The 25,181-nt window shown below is 34.2% G+C and overlaps 1 protein-coding gene across 12 annotated transcripts in view; it reads left to right on the top strand.

Moving 5' to 3' along the window:
• The window catches only part of ATRNL1 (attractin like 1), a 495,684-nt gene that overhangs the window by 187,619 nt on the left and 282,884 nt on the right, over positions 1-25,181 (top strand). For 10 of the 12 annotated variants that reach the window (XR_010832767.1, XR_010832768.1, XM_013174611.3 and 7 more), the window contains exons 22-24: positions 19,666-19,760; positions 20,398-20,476; positions 21,647-21,804. Coding sequence is in view for 9 of the 12 variants with exons in the window: in XM_013174611.3 (XP_013030065.3) it covers positions 19,666-19,760; positions 20,398-20,476; positions 21,647-21,804 (332 nt within the window). In the remaining 3 variants the exon portion in view is untranslated. Of the gene's footprint in view, positions 1-14,320; positions 14,340-19,665; positions 19,761-20,397; positions 20,477-21,646; positions 21,805-25,181 lie in introns of those variants that run through there. The other 2 variants (XR_010832769.1, XM_013174615.3) reach the window with 2 other exon arrangements.

Here is a 25,181-nt window from a genome sequence, read left to right as displayed (position 1 = left end):
TTTGTATGTTATGGGATGACCTCAATTTCTCTTAACAGCAGGATTGAGAACACTTGTTCCCTTAGAGAAACTTCCTGCAACTTGTGATATTGTGAATACCTTCTGCCCTGTAGGTAATTGAGCTGTCTCCATCTTTTGCTCTCTGCCTACTTTGCCTGTCTCTTGCCTAGTCCTGTCTTCCCTCTTGCCTGTCATCACTGTTTTCAAGCCTAGGAAGGGGAATGCAACTGGTATTGATCTAGTATTAACACCAGTAGGTTGTTTAACTTAGTAAAGTCTGAACTTAATAGTTAGCCAGTGGGATAGCACAGATTGTTTTAATTCCTTTCTTATTTGTTCCTTCTAATAATGATGTAGGAGAGCAAGCAAAACATTACTGCTGTGCACAGATAATGCTGAGATTGTAGAAGTTATCTGAGCACTAATGAGAACAGGAAAATTTACAGACAGACCCAGCATTATCAAAAAGAACAAGAGTTATGAAAGAAATGAGATTCAGATAGCGTGTTGAAGCACTGTAGAGGCTTAGTCTAAATACAAATACTATAACAAAAAGCTAAACAGAGCAGCAATGTCACCAAATCCTATGGGTGACAGGAGCAGCTTATTAAACATCAGATTTCATTCTAATACGGCATTTTGAAACTTGGCAACACTGGCCATAAGTAGTTTTCCTACTTCGTTTGAATTATCAAAACTTAATAAAAGTAGAGTAGCACATTCATAATAGGCAGAGCCTTCAATGCTATATTATCCAGATTGTGAGAAAATTGCAGTCCATTGCTTCTAATAAAATTAATTTCATTCTTCACGACTTCTTTGCATGACTGAAAAAGCACAACAGAGAAAACAAAATTCTCAGAGTATGAGGATGAGAACAAACCTCACCCATAGATACAAGAATTAGAAAAGTACTGAATGTATAAGAGAATGTATGAGCAGCTATATGATGGACTATCTATTCTATTACCACGTTGTCAGTAATGGCTGAATACAAATGTCTCGGGAAGAGTATAGCAAATGGGCAACCATACAGTGATGTATCCCTCCCTCTTTACATCCTGCAATTTACCGCTCAGGAAGCTCATAAGAGGAAGGATTTCCTGGGCCAGGAATGTTTGGTATGCCGTTGTTTAGAAATATCCGAGAAAACCTGATCAAAGATTCCTTATAAATAATAAAAAGGAGAATATAAGTACAAAAGAAAGAGTTTCATGAATTTAAAAATCACAGTTCTGTTTTCCTTTGTGAATATTCTTGTAGGTTGAGAACAGGTATGCTTCTGGATTGCGCCTCTGTGTTTCTAGGAGGGAGGCTCTGTATCTCCAGGCCTTTTTATTAGAAGCCAATCTTTCTGTGCATGATCACAAGCTGATTCAATCCATATAAATGAATTTTGAGTGGAGGCCAGAGATGGTTGTTCAGCTGACTTATGCATGTACACAAACCATAAATATAACATTTTGTCATGATGGATATGTATTTGTTGTTGTTGTTCTTTGGTATCTGAGCCATTGTGATGTATAACAGTGACACCTAGATAGCAAAGTGTGCATCTAAATTGGTGGATTAGTTCTTCGCATGTCAGCATTAGAAATATGCTGCTGTCAGAACCAGTGCTCCTGGGTGCAAAGAAACATGCAGCAGAACCAGATGGTTTTAGACCGATTGTGAAGAATTCCTGGGATGAATGCCACTTTCGTGATTTTGACCTGGGTTGTATTCAGGCACAATGCGTTAAATCATAAATGGATAAATAATTAAACCAGTGCTCCAGAGAAAATGAGAGTTTAACTACATAATTCATGATATGTTATGTAGACGGTGGATTATAGGCTTGCTAACAATCACTAGTTTTGAAAGGATATTATACTCTCCTGCATAAACCTCTTTTAGAAAACCACATTGCTATGGCTGAAAACTTTCCAAAATTTCTGTTATACGTACATTAGTTGGAGTGTCACAGTTCCAATGCTACATTTGAAGTAAAAACTACAACTGTTTCTGATACTACTCTGTGCGCAGGCATTAAAGCTTACAACAAATCAGTACTGAGAGTGTAAATTGCATTATTCACCGGCTTGGTTGTCAGAATTTCCAGATGAGTCACTTACCACTAGGTGTGCAGAAGCAATTCCTCTCTTCCTTTTGTCCATTTTGTCCATAAAGTTCTCCCCAGGAAGAATGTGAGCAGAAGCATTTTCTGTGGTTCAGGCAGTGCTGAGCTGAGCTCCCAAGAGTTGCGTATGCCATTGACAATTCCTAGCTAAGACCATTTGAGTAGCCAGCCAAGAAAAAGTAGTTGAAAAACGTACACAGCTATCTTTGTTATTTTTCCCTTTTACCCTTTAAAACACGTTTAGTTCATTTAATAACTTCTGGCTACTACCATCAGCAATGAAAAGTGGGAACTAGTAGCTCCTCCACTTCTGCAGATGGATTGCTCTTTTGAAACAGGCAGCAGTGGTGGGTTACAGGGCAGGACACTCACAGAGCATGAAACTCATACATTCAGCAATATACAACAGTGTCGTTGCCTTTCAGTAAAATAACAGTAACTTAACAATTTTGATGAATCTGTTGTTTCATCCTTGGGCTAGGCAGATATTTTGTGATTCTATGACTGTAAACTCAAAGAAAAAGCAACTTGCATTTTGCATTCAGAGGTGCATTATGTATCCAGAGTAATATCATAGTGTTTACTGCACTGCAGAGCAGTTTTTAGCTTCGTTAGAGATTAGAACATGACCTTTGAGAAAGAGAATCCAGTAATGAATATAGGTCAGGAGGGGATGGGTCACTTATGAAGAAAATTTAAAAAAGCAGTGGGCCAAATAATTCACGGATTTCTGTAAAATTAAAACCTATTTATTGATCTCTTCCCCCCCCCCCCCGCCCTCCCCCCCATCTTCACCAGAATATTTGTCTTTGGAGATTTGTTGGATTTAAAGCCTTTGGAAAAAGAGCAAGCATTAATATCTATCCATAAAAGAGTCTGAAAGAATGTACAAATTTCAACTGTTTACCTAGCTTCATTGTGTTTTCCTCCACAACTCTTTCTAATCTTCCTCTCAGCTCTGTGTTTTATGAAATGCCATTTGTGGAAGCCTTCACACAGTAAATCAGCAGCCACCATTGCAAATGTTCTGGGTTGCAGCATATAAAAAAGGAAGGTGGTAGGCCCATCTGCAGGAGCCTTAAGGCTCAGTTCTACTGCAGAGCCTTGGCACCACCGAGCTTTCCTTGTCAGCCTAGTGGAAGTGAAGGGAGTAAATAGAAAGCCAGAGAAAACATTGCGGAGTTCTCACATGGTCATCACTAAAAAATCCAACATAATAACTAGCGAGAAAACAATACTTACATATTTTTAAAAAATCTTTGGATATTTTAAATTTAATTATTACTATTTTATTTTAATGTTATTTTACTTAAAGTACACTGCAGGAAAAATATGATCGTATGTGAGCTACTAAATATTTTGTAACAATTTTTGGGGGAGCAATCTAAATAATAGGTTTAAGGCTTTACTGTGCAATTCCATGCTCTCAGCAATATAATAATTATATTTTATAACACTATTGCTTGCTTCCTTGAGGTACATACAGAAAGGATAGTAATATGCAATTCTCTCAGTATACCAGCAACTTACCAAGATGAGGAATGATACTTTCATATCTGAAATTGGTGAGGAAGCATGAAGTGTGTATTCAGAGAAAGCTCTTAAGATAAAATCTGGTATCTGTGCAGGGAGCTGAGGAGGAAGAAGGGAATTTTGCTTCTGGCTGTAGAACCTTGTAAGGATTCTGTTGCAGTCCTGGAGCTGCAGTAGCCCCATTACTGCTGATACCTCAGGGCTTCGAAAAGGGCAAAATAAAGAAAGGTGCTGGTCCTTACCATTATTCCTACTCTTTTATGAAATAGAATTTTAATTTTGAATCTTTTAAGTGACATTGTTACACAAAGTGAGGGGTACCTAAAACAAAAACAAACTCTTGTTTCTTATATCCCTTATATGTCTTCTCATATCCAAAACGTCCATTCATTTAAAATTCATGTCACTTGATAAAAAATGAAGACAAGTCTTAATTACTTTTTGATATCTGGACTTTGGAGTAAAAGCGCTGGTATTCCTTTAGAGGTGTTTATATTTTTCCTGACTTTTTTTTTGTGATAGTGCTAACTAGAAAGATGCTTTGATATAGAGAATAGATTTTAAAAGTAAGTAATTTATTGCAGCATTTTCCCTCTAATTACTTTTTAGAAACTTCAGTTCGATGATGTCTCAAGCCAAAAGGGTAATATAACACATCCTTGTTTATGTTGTCAAAATACATTTCAGACCCAGTCATTACTATTTGAATCTGCTTATTTTTCTTTGATTATAAAGTCAGAAAAAAAAATAAAGTTCTAATATAGGACAATTTTCAGGAGCAGTTACAAAATTATGGTATTTGTAATGTAATTTAAAAAAAAGGAGGGGAGGGAACAAAACTGTTGAAAGAAACCTTTTTAAATGCTATACCAAATTTTCTATGTGGTCAACCTGCTTTGCCATAATCTGGCACAATGAAGGGGTAGAAAACTAGGTCGTCATCTTCATAGAAGAGTTGATTGACAGCACAGACATAAGCAGCATCTGAAGAGAATTGTTCTAGGGGTAGGTGGGTGGTAGATCTGGAATGACACTTAGCTCTGGTTGCTCTTAGTCTGTGAGTAGCTCTCACAGTCAGTGAGCACAATTATAAGATGGCTGTACGCTACAGATACAAATAGACCTGAGTAGCTGTTGAAACATGTAATGCAACCTGTCAGCAAGACAAAATGTGATTTTTAAGCAGTGTGTGTGTATATGCACATGCATGTATATGCATTCACGAACTTAGAGCATGATATCCTTTATTAAAAAATAATTAAAAAAAAAAAGCCTGAAATAAAACATCTTCTAGAGGTGGCCATAAAGCACTAGATGGCAGACTTGCTATACACAGAAAATGATTAAACTCAAGAACATTCCAAGGAGAGTATTTTAGAAGATAAATAGCAAGTAACACTTTTATTAAAACTGTTAACTGAGATTTTCCAGGTATTTAAAAATTATGTTGAAACTTGAAGGGCAGAAACAATAAATTTTAGCTACTGAAAATGTGTATGTTTTAGTTGAATTGATATCTACCAGCAGTTAGATTCTTCACTACTGATTTGTAGAATTCACGTTTCCTTTTAGGACAGCATTAATTTAAACTAGCTACATATTGCAATTGTAAAGCTGTCATGCTTGACTTAAAATAACTAGTTCCACTGATTATACCTAGCACTGATTGACTTTGATACAGAATGAGCCAATTTTTATTATTTATAAATACAGTACCAATAATGCCTATCATTGTCTTTAATAAGTTCTATTTAAAAAGAAATCTTAGTGTTTCAAGATTCTTGTGGAACGTTTTACTTCAACTCAGATGTTTCTAGGTAATTTGAGAAAAGATTACTCTCAACAAACCTACTGACTGAGAACATATAAAGAGCAACACAACAGATAGAGAGTCTTTGCCCTGAGCTAGAATAACCACACAAATTGTTTCCTTCCAGGGAATTAAAACAATAACCACACCAAGATTCTTAAGCTCCTAATAAAGTATCATGATCTCACCCCAGGCTCTGCATACTCATTTGCCAAATTCTAGGTTGGCTTGTAGTTTTTTTGGTCAGGCTAAAGAAACAGTTTTGTTGCCAGTCATCTGCAGACTTTACTGTGAATAGATGAATCCTTCATTTATATATATATATGTTAAATATATAAATATATATATATGGGGGATTTTCTTTGTTTATCTGTTTCAGAAATCACACTATATTTTTAAAATAAGGATTATTTTCTTTCTCTGATAGCTTTAATGCATCAGTGCATTTACTAGCTGGCATCTCCTTGCATGTACTATTTATGTGACGTTTGATAAAGTAGATCATTTTACTGTAGTGACTATTTGTTTTGAAACACTGTTTGTTTAGACTACCTTTAGTCAAATAAAGATGGCCACTACCCTGGACGAGCTATCTTTCTAAGTCCTAAGCAGAAGAGAATAATAGATAAACAGAAAGGTATGCAAATAAAATTCCAAATTAGACTTTATCACCTAATTGTCTGTTCCATGGGTACTATAATATTTTAATATTATTATATTTTAAATATAATAAGTACTATTGCAATTAATTAATATGTAATAATATGAAACATTATTATTTATAAAAATCTAAATTTTGAAAAACTTGGCAGGACATCTGTGAGGGAGACTGGCTTGGAGAACTCATTCAGAAGAAATACTTTTCATTGTAGGAGACTCTAGCCCATGAATGAAACGGTTTTTTGAATCAGAAGGAAACTGATGCAAAGATCTGCATATACACAATGTTCTACATAGTCTCTGTATTGACCTGGGATTCACAGGGATGGCTATTTTTGAATCCTTACAGTGTGCTGTGTTTGTATTTGTTTTTCCTAAGATGTCCACAAAGATGGGGACTGCCACTGCTCAAACACCTGGGAAGCCCCTCAGGTACCCAAGCCTGAAGTTGTAGGAAGCAAATGGAATAGGAAAGGATCCATCAGTGTTCCTTTAGTTTACCTTCTGTCAGTGAAGGGAAAACCAGCTCTTTTACCTTTGTGATGGGTTTACAGTTGAATTGCTTCCAGTGCTGACTTCCCAGGGAAAAGAGAATTCTTGATCAGAGGGACTTTGAGGTAAGATCTGTAGTAAAATCTTGAAGCAATCGAAATAGGAAGAAAAACAAAAACAAAACCCAACTTCAACGGGAAAGGGGTTTATGGTTTGTAGCAGAATTTGTTAGTTCCTTTGGGAGTTCTTTGAAAGATGTGGTAACTTGTCTACGCCAGCTGAGTATTTTTCACCACTGGCAGATATGAACTGTTAAGGATAGCTTAGTGTCTTTCATTATAACAGGCTGAGCACCTAATGCAACTGTCTTCTTATCACTAGGTATGTTATTCAGATATCTTGAGTCTTGAACCACCTAATCTTAGCACACGTTTGTAAAAATCAAGAGAATATTTAGTAATATTTTCTGCTTTGGAATTAGTAGTGTGAAGTCCTTAAAGGGTATATGGGTGAAAAGCTCTGATCATGTAAATAGAGGGTCACTTCTGCTTCAAGAAAACAGTAAAACCTTGGATTTTATCAACTTTAAGAAAATTTATATTATGTTAAAATATGGATATCGTCAAGTTTGACTTTGGCTAACTCAGCTCAATTTCAGCATATTGTAAAGTAATCTGTGAGACCTTATTATTAGTTTGTCACTTTTTCTCAGCTTGAATTGTAAATATTGTTTCAAAATACATCCTGGAAATATAACCCATTGACAATAAAGTGTAATTTACTAGTCACTTGATATAAATGGTAATGCTGATATAAAATGGAAGAGCAAACTGCATGAGGTCAAAGTGCAGCAATACACATTAGCAAAATAGAAACAATAGCAAACAAGACGTTAAGGGAAATTTGAAAAATGTCTCTGTCAGGGAGTATGAAGATACACTGGTAGAAAAGTAATATGTATATATATTTGATTTGTCCTTTTATATTTACTTTTATGAGTAAATGAATATGCTCTACTGTGTTACCCCCTTAAGGGAGTGTCACGGCCATTAGAATAATTTTGGAGAAACAACAAGCTGTGAAAAATGTGAGCAGAAAAATCTTAAAAGGGCAAAAATCACACTTTTTTATTCTTTGTCAATGAAGTGACGATTTCAGAATGCTAGTCTTGAGTAGAAATGAATACCACTTATATATAGTTTTATGAAAATAAGGCTAGACAGATTTTGAAGTGTTAGAACTTTAGGAATTAGGCTTTAGGAACGGCTAATGAAAGATAAGATGAAGAGAGGTCATTATTAAAATGAACAGTAGACTAAATAATGGAAAGAAAAAAATAAATTCCGATGAGGAAGATGTTGTAAAATTTCATCATGCAACTATGTTACTTCGCTCATGTTCATTGTAATGGATTGCTCCGCATGATAGGATCATGTAAGTGATATGCATGATCAGTGGTTTTCAAATAGCAAGAGCAAACAGTCTGTCATAGTATTCATTGTAGTTTGATGTTCATTTTTGCATGGTAATCCAGTTCCTAGAAGACCTGTGTTAAAAAGTCAGTATCTGATATCTTTGAAGAAGAAAAAAAAAAAAAGGAAATTGTTCTGTAGGAGCTACTCATCTGACAAAACAATAAATGAGAAGAGTTTTATTCCATTGGTTCATTTTGATTAGCAATACTTTTGTTCCGTGGCCAAAAGTGTCCTAAATTAATGAAAACACAGCTGTAGCCAGTTTCTGTTTTACAGAAAAAAATAGCGCTAAGAAAATACAGTATTACTTTTAATGTCAGACAGTTGTTTGAGGTGGAAATTAAGTATTGGAAGTTATTTCAGAAAGGAGTTGGTGAGTCCTGCCACAGTGGCCAAGGTTCCCTCTCTGAGGCAAAGAATAAATCTCCTCTGAAGACTAGGTCACTGCTTTGGGGTTCAGAAAAAACAGCATTTCAGGGTCCATTTTCCCTCCTTCTATCATTTCCATTTAGTTAGCTTAAGCAAACATTTTATTATTTTTTGTACTTAATTGTCAACCCTACAAGCTAAACTCATGGGGAGCGAGGAAAAGAATCTGGATTTATTTCTTCTTGTTAGCCTGTACTCTCTAACAAGAGTTGAGGTATTTCTTCCTATTTAAAAGCTGTGCAGACTAGATGATTGCAGCTATGTAATCTCATTTATAAACGATTGAAATTTTAATATTCCATCAATGTTTTTTGCTGAATCGGCACTCAATTCCTTGCATGAGCCAAAAACAGTAAGAATTTTATTATTTAATTCAGCAGATTTTACTTTAAGTATACCTGATCTTATTTTAAATGAAAAGGTGTTATCTTGCATCTTCTTTTCAAAGTTCTAATGCAAAAGTATTCTGCTGTCCGTTGTGCAAATATGGTGCTTTAGCATAGCATTTTTTACAATACAAACACTTGCTGCAATTCATGACATTAAAATACAGGAGACTGGACATTGAGGTATACAACATGCATTTCTGTTCAGTATAAACTACAATTTTGCAGAAAGTGGTCTGGATTCATTTACTGTAAGGGATTTTAGTCTTCGGAACTAACACGTTAAAATTGTTTGAGAAACAGCAAAGAATATCAGCAAAGTTGAAACATCTCAACTTTCAATTTACATTGTGTGTTTTGTACAAATCATGTAGAGTTGAGCAATGTGGAGTACGTTCTGACATTTGAGACTGTAGATTTAAGGCTTCTTAAGCAAAGTTCAGCTAGATAATGAGAAAAATGGAGAAAAAAATTTGAAAATGTTGAGATATTAAAGGAGTACCTACTTATCTGTGTATATTTATAGCCATTTTGCAAAGTACATGTTCTGTCTCCTTGTAATGCCTGATCAACCAGAGGTTACTTTTTAATTGCTGAGGTCTGCATTGAATTATTGAAGAGCCAGGATAGAAACTATGCTAATAATCCAAGTAAAAGTGATTGTATGAAAATATGTACTGAAGTTGTATGAAAACTTGGGCATGTAGATTTACAAAAGCATGCGCAGTTCTTTAAGTATTTTTTTGCATATTTGACATGCCTGAAGTAGTTTTATGGGCATTGATTCATTTTAAAAATAAAAATACCTTTATTTCTAAAAGGAAACAAAGTACCTTGTTTATAGGGATTATATAATACACTGAACATAATAAGAGCAAGGCTTAAAATAACCTTGACAAGAAACATCCTTCTTTGGCAATAAAAAATAAACTTAAAAAATAATTTAATTTTGTATTTTCGTAGATGTTCCATTTCAGTTGTCAGAAGAGCAAATCAGAGACCTTTTCAATATGTGTGAACTATGTATCTAAAGAAAAATTAGACTCAAGTTAGAGATCATTGATGCTAATATTTTGCAAAGTAATTTTTCATGTTAATTAGAACATTAATGGAAATGTTTTAAAGCATCCAAAGCATCTAGATCACAAAGAAAATTTAAGATAGAAATAAGTTGGAATGTCTTCCCTTTTTATGTGAGATATATTTTCTTGGTTTTCTTTTTGTACTTTGCTCTCTCCTATTTTTATAACACTTCAAGAATATTGCAAGAATTAAGATATAAAAAAGATTGCCCATTGTGACAAAACAGAAGATCATTTACAGAGCAGTCCTTACTATCAAGTAATAATACTTACATTTTTGACTAGACATAATACCTGTGGCATGGGCTTTAAAATACGCCATAATTAGAGAAATCTAGAACTTTTCTCTAAAACTGTTTTGTAAAGAACTGTCAATTGATACACTTACTCTTCTTTGTTGTTACTTATTTTTCTAATACTTTGTTCATAGTTCTCTAGTTCATTGCTTTCCAAACTCTGTTTGTTGACCATGGTGCTGTGTAGAACTTTTAAAGGGTCTGCAGCTGTCTCTAGAACGTCTATCAATTGTTGTAATCTTTTCAGTTAAGACTTCGGTGAAAGATGTGTGAAAAAATTGAGATTTAGCTGTGGTCTGGGGTTTAAAAAAAAATGGATCATTTTAAACTCTATGCTTAAAGAAACCAAGGTAATTATAACCGTTCCTCAGCTTTTAGATTTCAATAACAAGTCTTTCCTTGCTTACCATAACATTTACATACCTATGTAATTACTCCTACAACAATTACATTTTAAAACCTATGTCCAGACTTAATTAGCCTTCTAGGTCTTTCTATAGTCAGTAGAGAATCAAGGATTACTCATCCTCCTTGTTGAGAATATCTGTCTTAGAAAAACATCCATTGTCTTCAGAAAGTTTTAGTTAAGGTAGAGTGAGCCTAGACTATTAACAACATTTAATTGAGTAAAATTTTAACACAGATCAGATTTTTCTGTATCTGGCCCTCTGTTAGGATCAAAATTGACAGCTTACTATGCCTTTCCAAAAAAAAAAAATATTGTAGGAGAAACAATTTGTGTTTAAAATAATATTTAGTTACCCAATTTGCTGGTTATGACAGTAGTTCCTATGTCTTTTTGTGGGCTTTTTAGCCTAGTTCATCTTTTTAAAAAGAAACACAGATTTGTTGTTGCTGTATGTTTTTTAAAACTTTGAACTTCTGTGAAATTCATTGTCACACAACCTCTCTACATGGAAAGAGGCATATAAATAGTAATTGCTAGAGGTTTATAAAACTCATTCCACTCTCATTATGTATAGCAAAAAATGCAAATTTTGCTATTTCATAGTAAAGACTTCACAGTAAATGACTTTTTGTTTTGTCACAATGGACAAGCAATGTTGGACACCAACATATTTTAATATAACAATGAAAATGAGGCAGTGGATGACTGTTCAATGCAGATGATGGAATGAATCAGACAGCTGCTCTGAAAGTTCAAAACAATTATCCTGACTGAAAATAGGTCTGGTGGTAACCCCCTAACTTTGATGTAATACAAGTGGAACTTATTTTGGTCACAAATGAACTTGATTTATAGCATTTGATAATGGAACTTGGTTTCCAAAGCAACATTTTTGCTGACAAAGATGAATATAAATAGAACCGTTCTCAACAAACTCTCAGTGAAAATAGAGAGCAGTCACTTTGGAAGAGCAGGAGAGAGGCAAACAGTTTGTACAATGAAGAGGTTAGAGAATAACTTCTAGAATCACCATGAATAGAGAGTTCCCTAAATAGAAAAATGTGGGTAGAATGACTGTGATGTTGCAGTCATGGTGGGTTGGGGGAGTGTTCAAACTCTAACATTAAAGGTGATTTCAAGAAATAAAAAATAGAACAGTAGTATTTTATGGGGTTTCTTTTCATAATATTAGTGTAATTTGGTCATGCAAAATTATCATGAAAATGTACCAACTCAGGCATGTAATTGCCTGTTTGCCTTTTACTTTAAAGAAGATATTGAAATAATGTTACTGGCGGGAATGAATGGTTGAAATATAGTTTCTTAAGTGTGATCTTAAAAGTTTTTATTAATATGTACATAGTTGTGAGTAGGCCAGACATTTATTTAGTGAATTAAGAGGTTTCACATATTTTTGTTACCCATCCTTTGCTAGTAAACATTTTGATTTTATGTTTCGTGGCTACCACTCTTACAGGTGTATCATCTCTTACTACAAATTCAGTGACTATCTATCCACCATAATTTCAAGTTGGCTATAGGGATTCCCTCTGAAGTAAGGTTGCTCTGGCAGCTTTTGGTGTCCCTTAGCATGCTTTTCAGCACGCTTTAATTGTGATTATAAGTTATCAGGAAAAAGTATGGAAAATCAGTCATTGATCAGGTGAAAATCAAATGATCTTCAACATTGATAGAACATGACTTTTTGTCACAATGGAGAAGCAATGTTGGACATCAACATTTTAATATAACAGTGAAAATGAGGCAGAGAATGACAGATAAGGACAATGGAATGAATCAGACAGTTGCATTGAAAGGCATTAGGCTTTGTTATGTGTGGGTCTGGTAGCACACTCTATGGCTGTACGTTATGCACTGCAGTACTTTTGACTTAGAACTTTCCCAAAACTTTAATTTTGGGGGTCAAAATACTGAAAATAAGAAGTTACAAGACCCATGATTGTGTTGAGTTGTATATATTTTGCTCCCTTGCTGGGAACTCAGGTTCATTCTTTCCTCCCTGCTGGCAGAAGTGAACTGGGGTGCTTTATTGGAAGGACCTGGGGAAAGGGAGAAGCAACTCAAAAAGAAAAGCAATTTCCTAGAATTTACTCCAGCCTGATTCTTAAAGTTACTTAATAAAATTCCCGTACTGAAATGTGCTACATAGGCAGTGGATGCCAGTAAAGTAGAAGAATAAAGGTCATTAGCATGATTATTTTTGATTTGCTTTTTTAGTAGGGCAGTATTATACAATTTTTAATATCATGGCTATATACTCTTCCCCTCCACAATACACAGAGTGGAACTGTTTGTGAGGTAGAAATCAGTGATCATGTAGATGAATGTGTATGTTCCTTTCCTATTATGTTGCAAAAGTTGAAAGAATCACAGTGAGTGATGGAAGGAGCTGCAAAATAAGAATGATCATATGTAGTGTTATATAATTTGAAATATTATGAAAAATTAAACTTCTAAGTGTTTTAGATTGGCAACTCACAATTAATAGATATTTTTGTCCTTGGTCTCTTTTGTTTCATTTCCTGCCCTATAAAATGGGACTAATAGTGCCTGCTCATCTCACAGTAATGTTATAACAAATTCATTAACTTTTCTGAAGAACTCAGAAAATGATAGTGATGAATACTATAGAAAGCCACATTAAAAATTAATTCGGTCTTTAGAAGAGGGTTTGTGTAGTGTGTAGTAAATGAGGCATGGGCCCAGCACTGAGTACTGAGCATAGAACAAAGTGCTGAATAGCTGCCCATTAAGTGAGCGCTCACCCAAAAATAATTTACAGGCAACCTTGATTGTAGTGGTTCATTTTACAGTCTTGATATTCCTCTTTAGCATACCTTTTGGTACATAACTTTATCACTAAGTTACATTACACATATCCATTTTCTCAAATAATATCATAATTATATATTCTTAGAGGGTTTTAGCGGCACTCAGAAACAGTGAAGTAAAACTTCACTAAAATATCTAAATGTTTCTGTCCAGCCTTTGTTCTTTTGGAAACAATCTGGCATTTTAGAAAACACAGTTTTCTTTTAACATAAAAGCTCGAGTATCAGAATAGGCCCATTCCCTGTTGGATGTGAGCATAAAACTCCCATATTAAGCCATATTAGCCATGTTGGAAGTTATGGCTTTTGGAAAGAGAACATTGTCTTGAAAATTAACAGCAATATTAGGATTATACTATTGCTTTAAAATTTTATTTTCTCATTTAATTGAGTGACTTTGCCTAATTATTGTTGTCTTCTCACATGTGCTCATTACTGACATTTTGACGTGATTTTAATAATTTCTTTTGACTGTGAAAGCAGTAAATGGCTTTGGAAACTTCAAAATAGAGGTAGGAAAAGGCTCAATAACCATAAGTCCTTGTTATATTTGACCGTTGATGTCAGGATTGTATTGTGGTCTTATCTCCCAACATTCTTTTTCTATTTTATAATTCAATCTTCATCTATTCAAGGATTTTTTAATACAGAATGAAGGAGTGGGCTTGGGAACAGAAATTAGACTGTAAGACTCCCCTCTGCCTGCTGAGTGCCTGCGTCATTTGACTTCCTCTTGCCTCTTTCCATGGGTGTGCAAACTGAATCCTTTTTCCCTAGAGATTTGAGTCCTGCTGCTGCTCCTCCCTTGCCTACACTAAGATGACAGTGACACACAACTTGCTAAGCAAAAATGGGAAGAGCTGGTTTTAATACTACCAACAAGAAGGGAGTGTGCAACATGGTGAGATCTCTGAAGAGGAGGTTGTGCTGCAGCACCGTAGTGGCTGAACTCTGCAGAAGCTGAGCTTCATAGCTGAGTACTGGGCTGGCTGCTTGAGAAGCTTTGACTCAAGATTTTAGATTCAAAATACAGCATGTGGTGGTGGGATGTGGGCTCGATGCGTTTGTGTAGGAGATTTCTAGGTCCTCAAGAACTTTTCTGTTCAGGAATATTTCCTGAACATTTAGACACTGAAGTTCAGGGGGAGTTACGGGTGATACCCTAGTATGTGGCTGTTTAAATTCTTTCTGCCTGGCACTTGAGTCACCTGTATCTTGTATCAGATTTGAGGTGAAGGTCTGGACTGCAGACCAAACATGCTAGGCATTTTACAATCATTTCACAGCTCGAAGTGGTGGGATTACTTCTTTTATGTGATAATGTCTCAGTGACTTTCTCTCACCCATTGGTGTGGGGAAACTCTGAACATACATTCAAAAAAAACCAATTATTTTTATTTATTTTTACTTCAAAAATATTGTGTGTGAAAATGTAAGCATGAAGGATATTGATGGCAAAAAAAAAGAAAAAGAGAAGTTGGATATTAACATTGTACTGAAACAATCTAAAACTAAAATGAAACAGTCTACTGTATAGTATTTCCAAAAGACTGGAGCTGTTTAGAAAAACAGATAACTGTTAGAAAGTTGATATGGTTCAGGTAAATTCTTTTTGTTCCCTTTTTAAAAATAAAAGAATGCAACAGTCATTCTGTAATGTCGTTAACATTTTTCCATAGTTCTGAGGAGAATCTATGCAGTGGTCAACATAGTTAACTACCTGCTGTCTTTAGAAAATCATTATAGCTAATTAACACTTTGTGAATTAAAAACATGCTGAGAATTAAATCTAGATTGAGGAAATGTGTTTTGAACAAAGGTGGGATTCATTGTCTAGATTTTTAAAAATTAATTTCTGTTTAAATCATCAAGTGTAAATCCATATGTAAAAAGATATGTGAAAATAAAGATATCTTAAGAAAAACTAATAAACGTAACTCCATTTTTTCTTACGGAAAAATGAAACCACCATCAAAACAAAATAGTGTATCAGTTGTACTTCTGGAGAGTCAAGCATTTTCTTTTATAATTCACTGAAATCATTCTATTAACTTGTATGTTTAAGTTCTGAAATTTAATGCTCATTGATAATATTTTGAATTCTATCTCTTACAGAAATGTTGGTTGCATTTGTTTATTTTAGTTTCAGTGCTCATCAGATTTTGAAAAGACTTGGAACCTTGTTGTTTATATAGATCAGCCAGATGAAAATTATAATATTGCTTTTATCAGGTGTTGCTTATATAGCAGGTGATTGTGTTTACTATTTGTATTGTGCTTTTGTTTTCATCCTGTGCTACAATGTAAATGCAGTGAGATTTCTTAATTTCTGTATAGCTGTGATAGATTTATTTCCTGATTGAAGCAATCTGTTATATGTGAGTGTGTCTTTATAAACAGAAACACTTATGAAATGTCTCGTGTTTGTCTAAAGGGTAAAAATACTTATGGTCGGCTTGATCAAAGTTTACAGGAGAAAGAAAAATATATGGAGTAAAATCTCAGGCTTCTCTAAATTCCTGACATTAAATACATGGAACTATATGTCAACAGTATGTACTGAATGTACTTTACATAACTATTTAAGTGTGTTATAAACGGCTATTATCCATTTAGTTGTTTGTACATTTAACTATTCAGAACAAGTCATACTTATACAATTAAATTTCACTTTAAATTTTGTATATATTTACAAGATAAGCTGTCTAGACTGAATGGCACTATGAATTGGGAAACGTGGTGTGATGTACTGAGTAACTGCTTAGTTTATGTGCATTTACACAGCATTAACATAGATTATTTATTAGGTTTTATGTTCAGGATGGGGCTTGGCAGTGCAAAGGAAAGTTGTTTGTTCTGCCCGTTGTCTGGAGAAGGTGAAACCTAGAGGAGAGGGAGGAATTAGAATAAGATGCAGATGCAATAGGTAGAGGAGTGACTTCTTTACAGTCCCTTTTAATTTCTACTCTCACTTTGAATTTCCTCTTAAATTAGTTCTTCCAATTTCTACTCTAATAAAATCTAGCTTTAGAGCCATACAGGTATGTGGGATGTTTGATTGAAGGAATAGATCCGGGCAAATCTTGCTCAAAGTTTTGGCTAACCAGAAGAATCCTCACTATGAAAATAAACCTTTCTCCAAGCTGTGAGGAAAAAGAAACTTCTTCAACATACTTTTGCAGTCCTCAGAAAGATATAAAGGAGTGTTTTCGTAGTATCATCTCCTTCATTTTCACTCTTGAGTCATGCAACTGCAATAGGCAGTGCTCTTTGTCATGGTCAAGTCTTGTACATTCCAGGTGTCTTCCCTGAATTTGAATCATCTGTGAAGAGATACATAGTTCTACTTCGCAAGCATCCACTTTGTGGCCAAGATAGGTCTGATGATTTGTTGCCCTCTTTGTTGCAGGTCTCTGTGAAATAAAAACTTCATAATTTGTATTCATTAGTACTCAGAAATGTGCTCTTTCTGAATAGTGGAAATCTCTTCCCACTTTATAAGGCTGGCTTGCCGTAAGTGAAAGGTGCTATGGCACCTTTGAAGGATCACAGAGTAAGGTCTGTGTATCTACTCTTAGAACTCTTTTTGAGAATCACAGGTGGTGTTGTCTGTGTAGTACAAAGGAGATAACGGCTACTGCATGGGATATATAACTCTCTTTGATACTAGTAATGGAGTGATTGCTAATCAATAGCTCCATAAAATTTTTTGGGACATCTTGAGTGTAAAAGATGCTATGCATAACCAACTCTGTTTTTCATGATTTATTATTTCAATTGTTTAGTGACTAAAAAAAAGGGGGGGGGGAGAGGTTACAGATGGTAAAGTTATGGCGATCTCTCTAGTTTAACATCTTTTATCATTGGAAGAGCCTTCCCTGCAGTTTTTGAAAAATGTGTTCCTAACTCCTTGGCTTTTAGCATGTGAAACAGAGGGGCGTGTTTTGTTGTTGTTGCTTTTAGTTAGTTAATTTGTTTAAAAACAGGAAAAAAAAAAAAAGGATTTTTTTTTTTGAGATTAAATAACTTTTAAGTTTTTAAACTTAAGTGCTTCTTTTTTTTTTAATGGTTGGGTGACAGGAGTCATGTTTCTAATCTTGGTTTTGTCTTATGATGTCTTAAACATATATCACTGTTGGTTTTTGGCTGACATTCTGCATCTCTGAGAGGGCACAACCTAGGCTTAGAGGAAAACCATGGCATTTAAAAATTTGCTCTATATTGTGAGAAATCAACCGTACCATGTCCTGAAGGCCTACTTACATGTAGCCTTTGTAGTAGCCAGAATTTCTGTGGAAGTGCGTGCTGTGGTACTAGTCCACAATATATTTACAACAATTTGCAAAGATCTGTGCTAAAGCAGTTATTTGTATTTCATGGATCCCCAGGTTAACCAAGTCAGATTTTAACATATTTACAAATTATTGCAGGCCTTTGGCCTTACTAGTTGTGATTATGAAAGGATTTATTAATCCCTTTAATAGGGATCAGTCTCTACTTCCTATCTTTTGTTGTCCTGTTACTGTGTAATAGGCATAATAATAATAATCTTACTACAGAGATATGTTACATTGTCACTAATAAAGTCACTGAAGCTTTCTTAATTTTATTTGCATAGTCATAGAAGTGTAGAGTAGTATCAATAAATGATTATTTAAAAAATAATATATATTCATCTTTCACCTTCAAAAGCTTTCAAATACCTAATCAAAACTCATTGTCTAAGGCATTTGTTTGATAATAAAATTAATTTATTTTTATTTGATTAATTGAAATGTGGTGACTGTAATTCCTTTCATGTAGTTCTCTTATTTTCTTTCCATACTCTGAAAAAAATAGTTAGTATTTTCTTCAATTATTAGGACAATACATTGGACTGTATTCACACTTCATTGATCAGTAAGTTTTTTTCCTCCGTGTCAGACTTCCCATGGGATACAAGAGTGTATGTTTTCAGATGATGTGTTGCAGCAGAAAAGGTGATTGTCAGCAGTAAGCACGCTATTGAGTCCAACAAAAGGCTGACACTGCTTTATTCTGCTTTTGACTTAATCTGTCACTCTTTGTATTTACTGATTTTGTTTTTATGATCACTTTTTTATTATTATTTGTAATGCTCTGCTAGTGTAGTGTTGGTGGCTAGTACAATCTTATCAGGAGAGGGTTAAAATAGGGCATCAGAATTATTCACTAGGATTTAGTGTCTAAGATAATTTTGGTCTAATCATATTTTCACACATAGAAAATACTAATCTGAATCATGTAAATTTACACTTATAAGGCACCTCCTTATTTGCCATAATAGAGGAAAAGCTGGAATCTTTTGATCTTTGCAGGGCCATATTGGTCAAAGAGTTCTCTTAGATCTGAAGATATCTGGCCCTTTAACAGAGCATTCAAGATCCACCCTACCCACCTCTGCTTCCTGTTGCACAAGGATTATTAAACTGCAGTACAATTTATATAATAAATATATTTATATAATAACTCTCTGAGAGCTCTGGTGATTCTTGACTGTCTGATTACCCTGAACAATGTATTCTGGGACTCTCCATGACCCCTCTATGAATTTCAGCGATAGTAATCCCTGTTGCTGGGGTCTTTTTCTTGCATTACGGAGGTGCTGGAAACCTGATTCACCCTGACAAATGCAGCCCACATCTCCAGAAAGTTCCTTTACAGTTGTTTCTAGAGCTATAACCCAGCTAAGACGTAATTTAATTCCTCCGTCTTCAGGAGCACTGTGGGCTGGCTCAAAATCTCTGTCTTCCAACTGTTTGCAATCATTTTATTGTCATTTCAGGAAGGGTTAAGCATGGCTTGGGTCCTTTCTCCCTTCTGTACTTAAGCCAACTTGAGGTGGCCATTGAGGGGTACTGTTGATGTTGAGTGACAGAAATGGAACAGATAGAAACAGCATGGAAGTTTTCTTGCCTCTGTTTCTTTAATAGTTTGAAGGAAAAATTTGTAGTACAAATGTCATATGAATACTTCTGACTTTTAGATTACCCTGTGCTTTTTAAAATAAAAGTGAACAGTGAATTTCTAAGTGCTTGCATAACATTTTATTAATATATGCACACTTGAATCTATTTTATTTCTGCATTCTGTTTTGCCCACAGACAGCCTTTTGATTGATTACCAGTTTACCTTCAGCTTATTACAAGAGGATGATCGCCATCACACTGCCATAAACTTCATAGCAAATCCAGAGCAAGTAAGAAAATATGATTAACTTTAGACAAGCTTTGAAGAGTCATGACTGAGATTTCCATTATATTTTATCATAATGAAAAATCTGTCAAGTGCCTATAAGATATTAGAAATATTTCAAATCTTTTTGGAAACTGAAAATATTCGTGTGCATTTGGTGAGAAAAATTTCTAAATGCTAGATCGACGAGCACAGATCAACTGCAAAAGTTTATCAGCTGGTTTATTTTATTATTGTTCCCATGAATGACAAGTTCTAATATCTTTCTGAGATGAATTAAAGAAGCATACCCTTCAGTTAAGGAATGTTTATTAGTAGATGAAAAAGATCGTTTATGAATTGTAATCAAAATGTATTTTATGCCATGCATTTTTTTCTTTAGTTTTGCAAAGACAATTATTTCACTATGTGGTTCGCAATCTGAAAAGATAACTGGTGAATATTCCTACTTGTGACCTATCCTTATCAAAGCAAAATAGACAATTGCCTTTGTCTTGGAAGACTGTATATTAGTGTGTCTGTTTTAACTGAAAAATGGTAGATGATTGGAAGCCTGTATTTGTTTCTGTGCACTGGATCTATATTCAAATACATTCTGATATATTTTGTTAACTTCAACGTATCTTGTTTTTTGTACCCAGTCAAATAAAAATTTGGATATATCAATTAATGCATCAAACAACTTCAACCTCAATATTACATGGTCTATTGGCTCTACAGGTAAGGGTGAATTTTGGTATGATGTCTTTTTCCCGTATGATTTCATGATCCCTTATGCTGTTTTAACCCAATTGTCTCTTTGTTGCTAATTTTGATAACAAAACTTTACAAAATATGTTCTTTTTCCATTATCATTATGCCATTATTAATTATATTATTTAAAACTCAGATGATAATTTGCAATTTGAACAAAGCTTCATTAATATGTTAACTTTCTCTCCTATTCAATTAAAATGACTTTGGTAGGAAAAGCTTGTAGTCTATTTAATTTTTTTAAATGACAGTGTTATGAAATGCTGTGATTTTAATTAAGATAAATTGCTTCCTTAACTACTGTAGAGACTGAGATTTTAATTTCTTTGTTTCAGTGTTCAAGCTAAAAATTTAATTATTAACCTTAACATTGATATCAAACAATAAAGTTCGTCTGTGTATGCTGATAAAAGGAGCTGCTTATCTATTTTTCTCCAACTTTCAGCCCCATTACTCCTTTTTGTTTTAATAGGAAGGAAGAAAAGCTTTATTTAGACAGTTTCTCGAATTGGTTCTATTGACTTTCTGAAAATACATCCAAGGAGAAGCATGATGCTTCAATGAAATTGTACTAAAGTAAAAAATAAAAACCTATTTAAAGAAGGTTCAGAGTCTTGCATCAACTCATAAATTTCTTCATAGATGTATTTCTGTATTTTATTCTGTATTTTATTTCTGTATTGTATTCTATATCTTAACATATCACAGTTTGCAAATTTTATTTATTCCTTTATTTTAATTTAGTCAACAGGAACCTATGAGTTTTTATTGAAATGGAATATAAATTACTAGAACACACTATATTAGCTGTTTAGCTGACCATAACTTTATTCTAAAGTTCATGTAAATTCTATCAATTTTATGTTTCATTCATGATTATTTGAAACCAGAGTAAGTTTTCATAAATTCTCTTTACATATATGAAACATAGCTGTTGTACCATGTAAACTGTAATAAAGTGTGATTAAAGTTGTATAATGCAGACACTAAAAGCAATTAAGAATGTTTCCTGTGCCAGTTTACTTTCACCCTTTTTATGATGACTAATGTTTGTCGTGTGTGTGTATATATATATATACACATACATATATATATAACATATATATATATATGCATGTTGTTGTTGTTTTTTTTTAGCAGGAACAATATCTGGAGAAGAGATTCCTGTTGTTTCTAAGGCTAATATTAAGGAATACAGAGACAGCTTTTCTTGCGAAAAATTTAACTTTCGGAGCAACCCAAACATCACTTTCTATGTCTATGTCAGTAATTTTTCATGGCCAATCAAAATACAGGTTAGTACAATTGTTTTGTGCTTATGGAGATGTAGACAGCTCTGCATTGAAGTCAAATTTCACTTGTAAAGAAATTGTACAAATAGTATTATTTACATAATATTACATAGTGTTTTCTTTGTAGAGGAGTTACATTATGATGTTTGTACTTTTGGAGGTTGAGAGGCTTTCTTCTTCCTTTCTCAAATGAGATAGACTTTAGACTGTCAGTTTTAAGTCTGAAGTTAACATTATTGAACATACATGTAAATTTGTGATATGTCTTATGCCTTTCAATGTGTACATAAAAAAAATACAAATGTTTGTACACAGAAACTTGTATGTCATCATGTGATGTGATGACATACAAGTATCTATGTATATACGTACCTAGATATTTATTTGTAATCATTAACTTTCTTAGCCTCTGACTATCTTAAAAGGTTTAATGTCTGCATTGCACTGCAACATTACAAACTTCAGAGTTAATATTAGGTGTATGTGGTTGGAATTTTTATTCTTTGACTTTATTGAAATCATTTTTTTTTAGTATTTTCTGGAATGTGTGGCAGACTAAAAAAAATCGATACAGTGATGTATTTTTTGCCAGAAGTTCTAGCAATATTTTTAATTACCATTTAATTACCATTACTATCGCTGCATTTGTAAAGACTGTGTCCCCTGCATCAATCAGGTGTTTTTAATGTGGATGACCAGGTTTTGGCTATAGCTAGGCTTTTCACAATCAGATGTGAAAGTTAGCTGTAAATATGTTACAAGGTGTCCAAAGATAAATTTGTAGAACTTCAAATTTGTAGAACTTCAAAACCTCAGTTTTTTTTCTTTTTTATATATATTTATTTTTGAGGCATATGGAAATTCATTGGTCTCAGGTGATGGTGCTTGAGTATTACATTCATCTTCTGTCCTGTTAATTTCTCTTTAAAAACTTCTTCCACCTAGAAATGAGTTCACTTCAATTTTATGCTGAGGAAAAAGAATGCTAAGCTTCAGCTACAGAAACAATGTTTCCGGATTGTAATATTATCCTCTGCATTTGCCTTCCTAAATTGACAAGATTATTATTTATCCTTCAACGTTTTCATGCTGTGATTTGTTCTTCTACAAGGAAATAAGTGAAGTTCATGTTACCCCCATTAATTTATTATTTGGTGCACTGTAAACAGATAAGGTTTTCAAAAGATGGAGTAGGGAACTTTTCAGAGAACACTAATTTAGTTTTCTATGTAAAGTTTATGATTCTGTATATAATAGATTTTTTTTTTTTAAATCAATTGGCCTTAGGATCTTAGGATTTAAGATTAAGAGAAGGAAGTAATGAGTTGTTCCTATCCAGAGGTTCTAATTTCTAAGACTAGTACTGCATCACCTCACAATTCTCATACCAATGGCCTTTTACATCTACATCTGTGAGTAGATTTCACGTTCACAATATGCAAAGGTGGTTGCAATGTCTATTACCATATCAGAGAACATCCATTTAGAGGATGATAATCCTTACATAAATGATGTTACTTTTATGATGTGACAGGGCTCTTTGGGAGGTTCGAGATAATGATGATGGATTAGAGTTCTGGTTAGGAATGGGGAACTATTCTAGGTGGTCTCTGAAGAACTTCTAGACCATTTGAAAATTAATGTTCCTGAATTAGCCACCTTTATGTTTCTGTGGTGATTAGACAGCTAGTCCTGTGTTCCAGTGAAGGGGTTTGGATATCACAGGATGCTGGCCTGTGCACAATTGGTCTAGACTCTGAACTGTTTGTACTGCAGTTCTTTCGATGACTGCAGTTGTGCTGCATTGGTCATAACATGTTGGTTAAAAGCATAGTGATATTTTATATCAATTCACCACTAAAGTTTTCATTTAATCCTGTAAGAGTTAAGGAAATTATTGCAGCTTTCATGAGAGGTATTTTGTTCGTATGAATAAGTAAGATAACATATGCCTTTACAGAGTACTTTAGCAGAGGGCTAAACACTCTCTTCAGCACATCTAACATGATTCATATACAATCTGAGTACCAGTCCCCTGTATCTACACTATTCCTTGTGATTTGTAAAGAATAGATTATGTAAAGAATGAGTTCTTAAGGAAGCAGAAATCATGACCTTGCTTCCCTTGTAATTGATATTTCAAACTGTGCTCATAGGAATTTCACCACTCTTCTTTTATGACTGCTATGTTGGCACTGGAGTTAAGATTATTTTATGTCTTTCACTGTGAAGGTTTGGCTTTGGGTGCTAAAATTACTCCACTTACTATTGCATTTTCTATAGCAGAAGGAACTGTATTCCTGTCCAAGTCACCTATACTATGTCCATTTTTGCATTCAGTTCTCTTCAATATTTTTACATGTACAAGAAAGAAAACTGTGCATCCCAGCATGTAGTTATTTGTTTGGATCAGGGGCTTACAATTACTTCCTAAAGTACTTTTATTATGTGTTATCTATTCAGCAATTTTTGACTCTTTTTCTAAACTTTAATAAATCCCTGGTGATCCTAACACAAAATATCCTCTTTTGAAATGTGATTTTCTGACTCTGAAAAAAAGGATATGTGAAGGTTGTGTCCATGCAGCAACTTCCTGAAGATGTGTTGGTCTGAGATAACTCTCAATCAGCAACTACCCAGTGACCCATTTTAGTTTTGTCACTGGTAAGCCTAATGACCTCAGAATCCAAGCTCTTCAGCACTAGGTGACAGAGAATTACTTATGAGTCATTGAAACTATGTAGAAACTATGCATGAAGTTCTGCTCTCTTTAAAGAAGTATTTTCTTTGTAAAATTATGCTCTATGTTCCCATTACTCAGCGCCCCTCTCTTCCATCCATAATGGCTGGAGGGACACAGCTGGGTGCTTTCTCAATAACATTGTTTCTCTGCAACACTTGGGAAAATGCATTTAAATTTCCTGATGCTAAAAGCATTTTATTTAGCTATAAGATCTTTTTGTCCTTGACATCAAAGGAGAAGCAGAAATATGGCAAAGCTGCATAAGTGATCATTGGAAAAATGGTGATATAGGACATCTTCAGCTAAGAGCTGTTTCCACAAATAGAGCTGTTATCAGGTGCAACATGGACAGCCACCATTTTTTTCTCAGAAGTCAGTAGTCGTTCTATACTGGCACACAAATTTTGGATATTTTCCTGTTGAATTATCGGAAGAGTATGCCACACATCTCCATTTCTTGTAATGCAGAAGTGGATTGGAAAATATGGATGACACGTAAGCTTAGCTGTTACAGGCTTTCATGGACAACAGTAGTTTATACATCTTTCAGAAGATGTCTGTATAAAATATCTTTGTTATAAGAGGGTTCAAGAGTCCAAGTAATAGGACGTAATTTTTCATCCAGATTCATCCTCCC

This window comes from Anser cygnoides, chromosome 7 (genome assembly GCF_040182565.1).
Source record: "Anser cygnoides isolate HZ-2024a breed goose chromosome 7, Taihu_goose_T2T_genome, whole genome shotgun sequence".
Classification (NCBI taxonomy): domain Eukaryota; kingdom Metazoa; phylum Chordata; class Aves; order Anseriformes; family Anatidae; genus Anser; species Anser cygnoides.
Note: the sequence above shows the minus strand (reverse complement) of the source record. Positions and strands in the feature narration are given on the sequence as shown.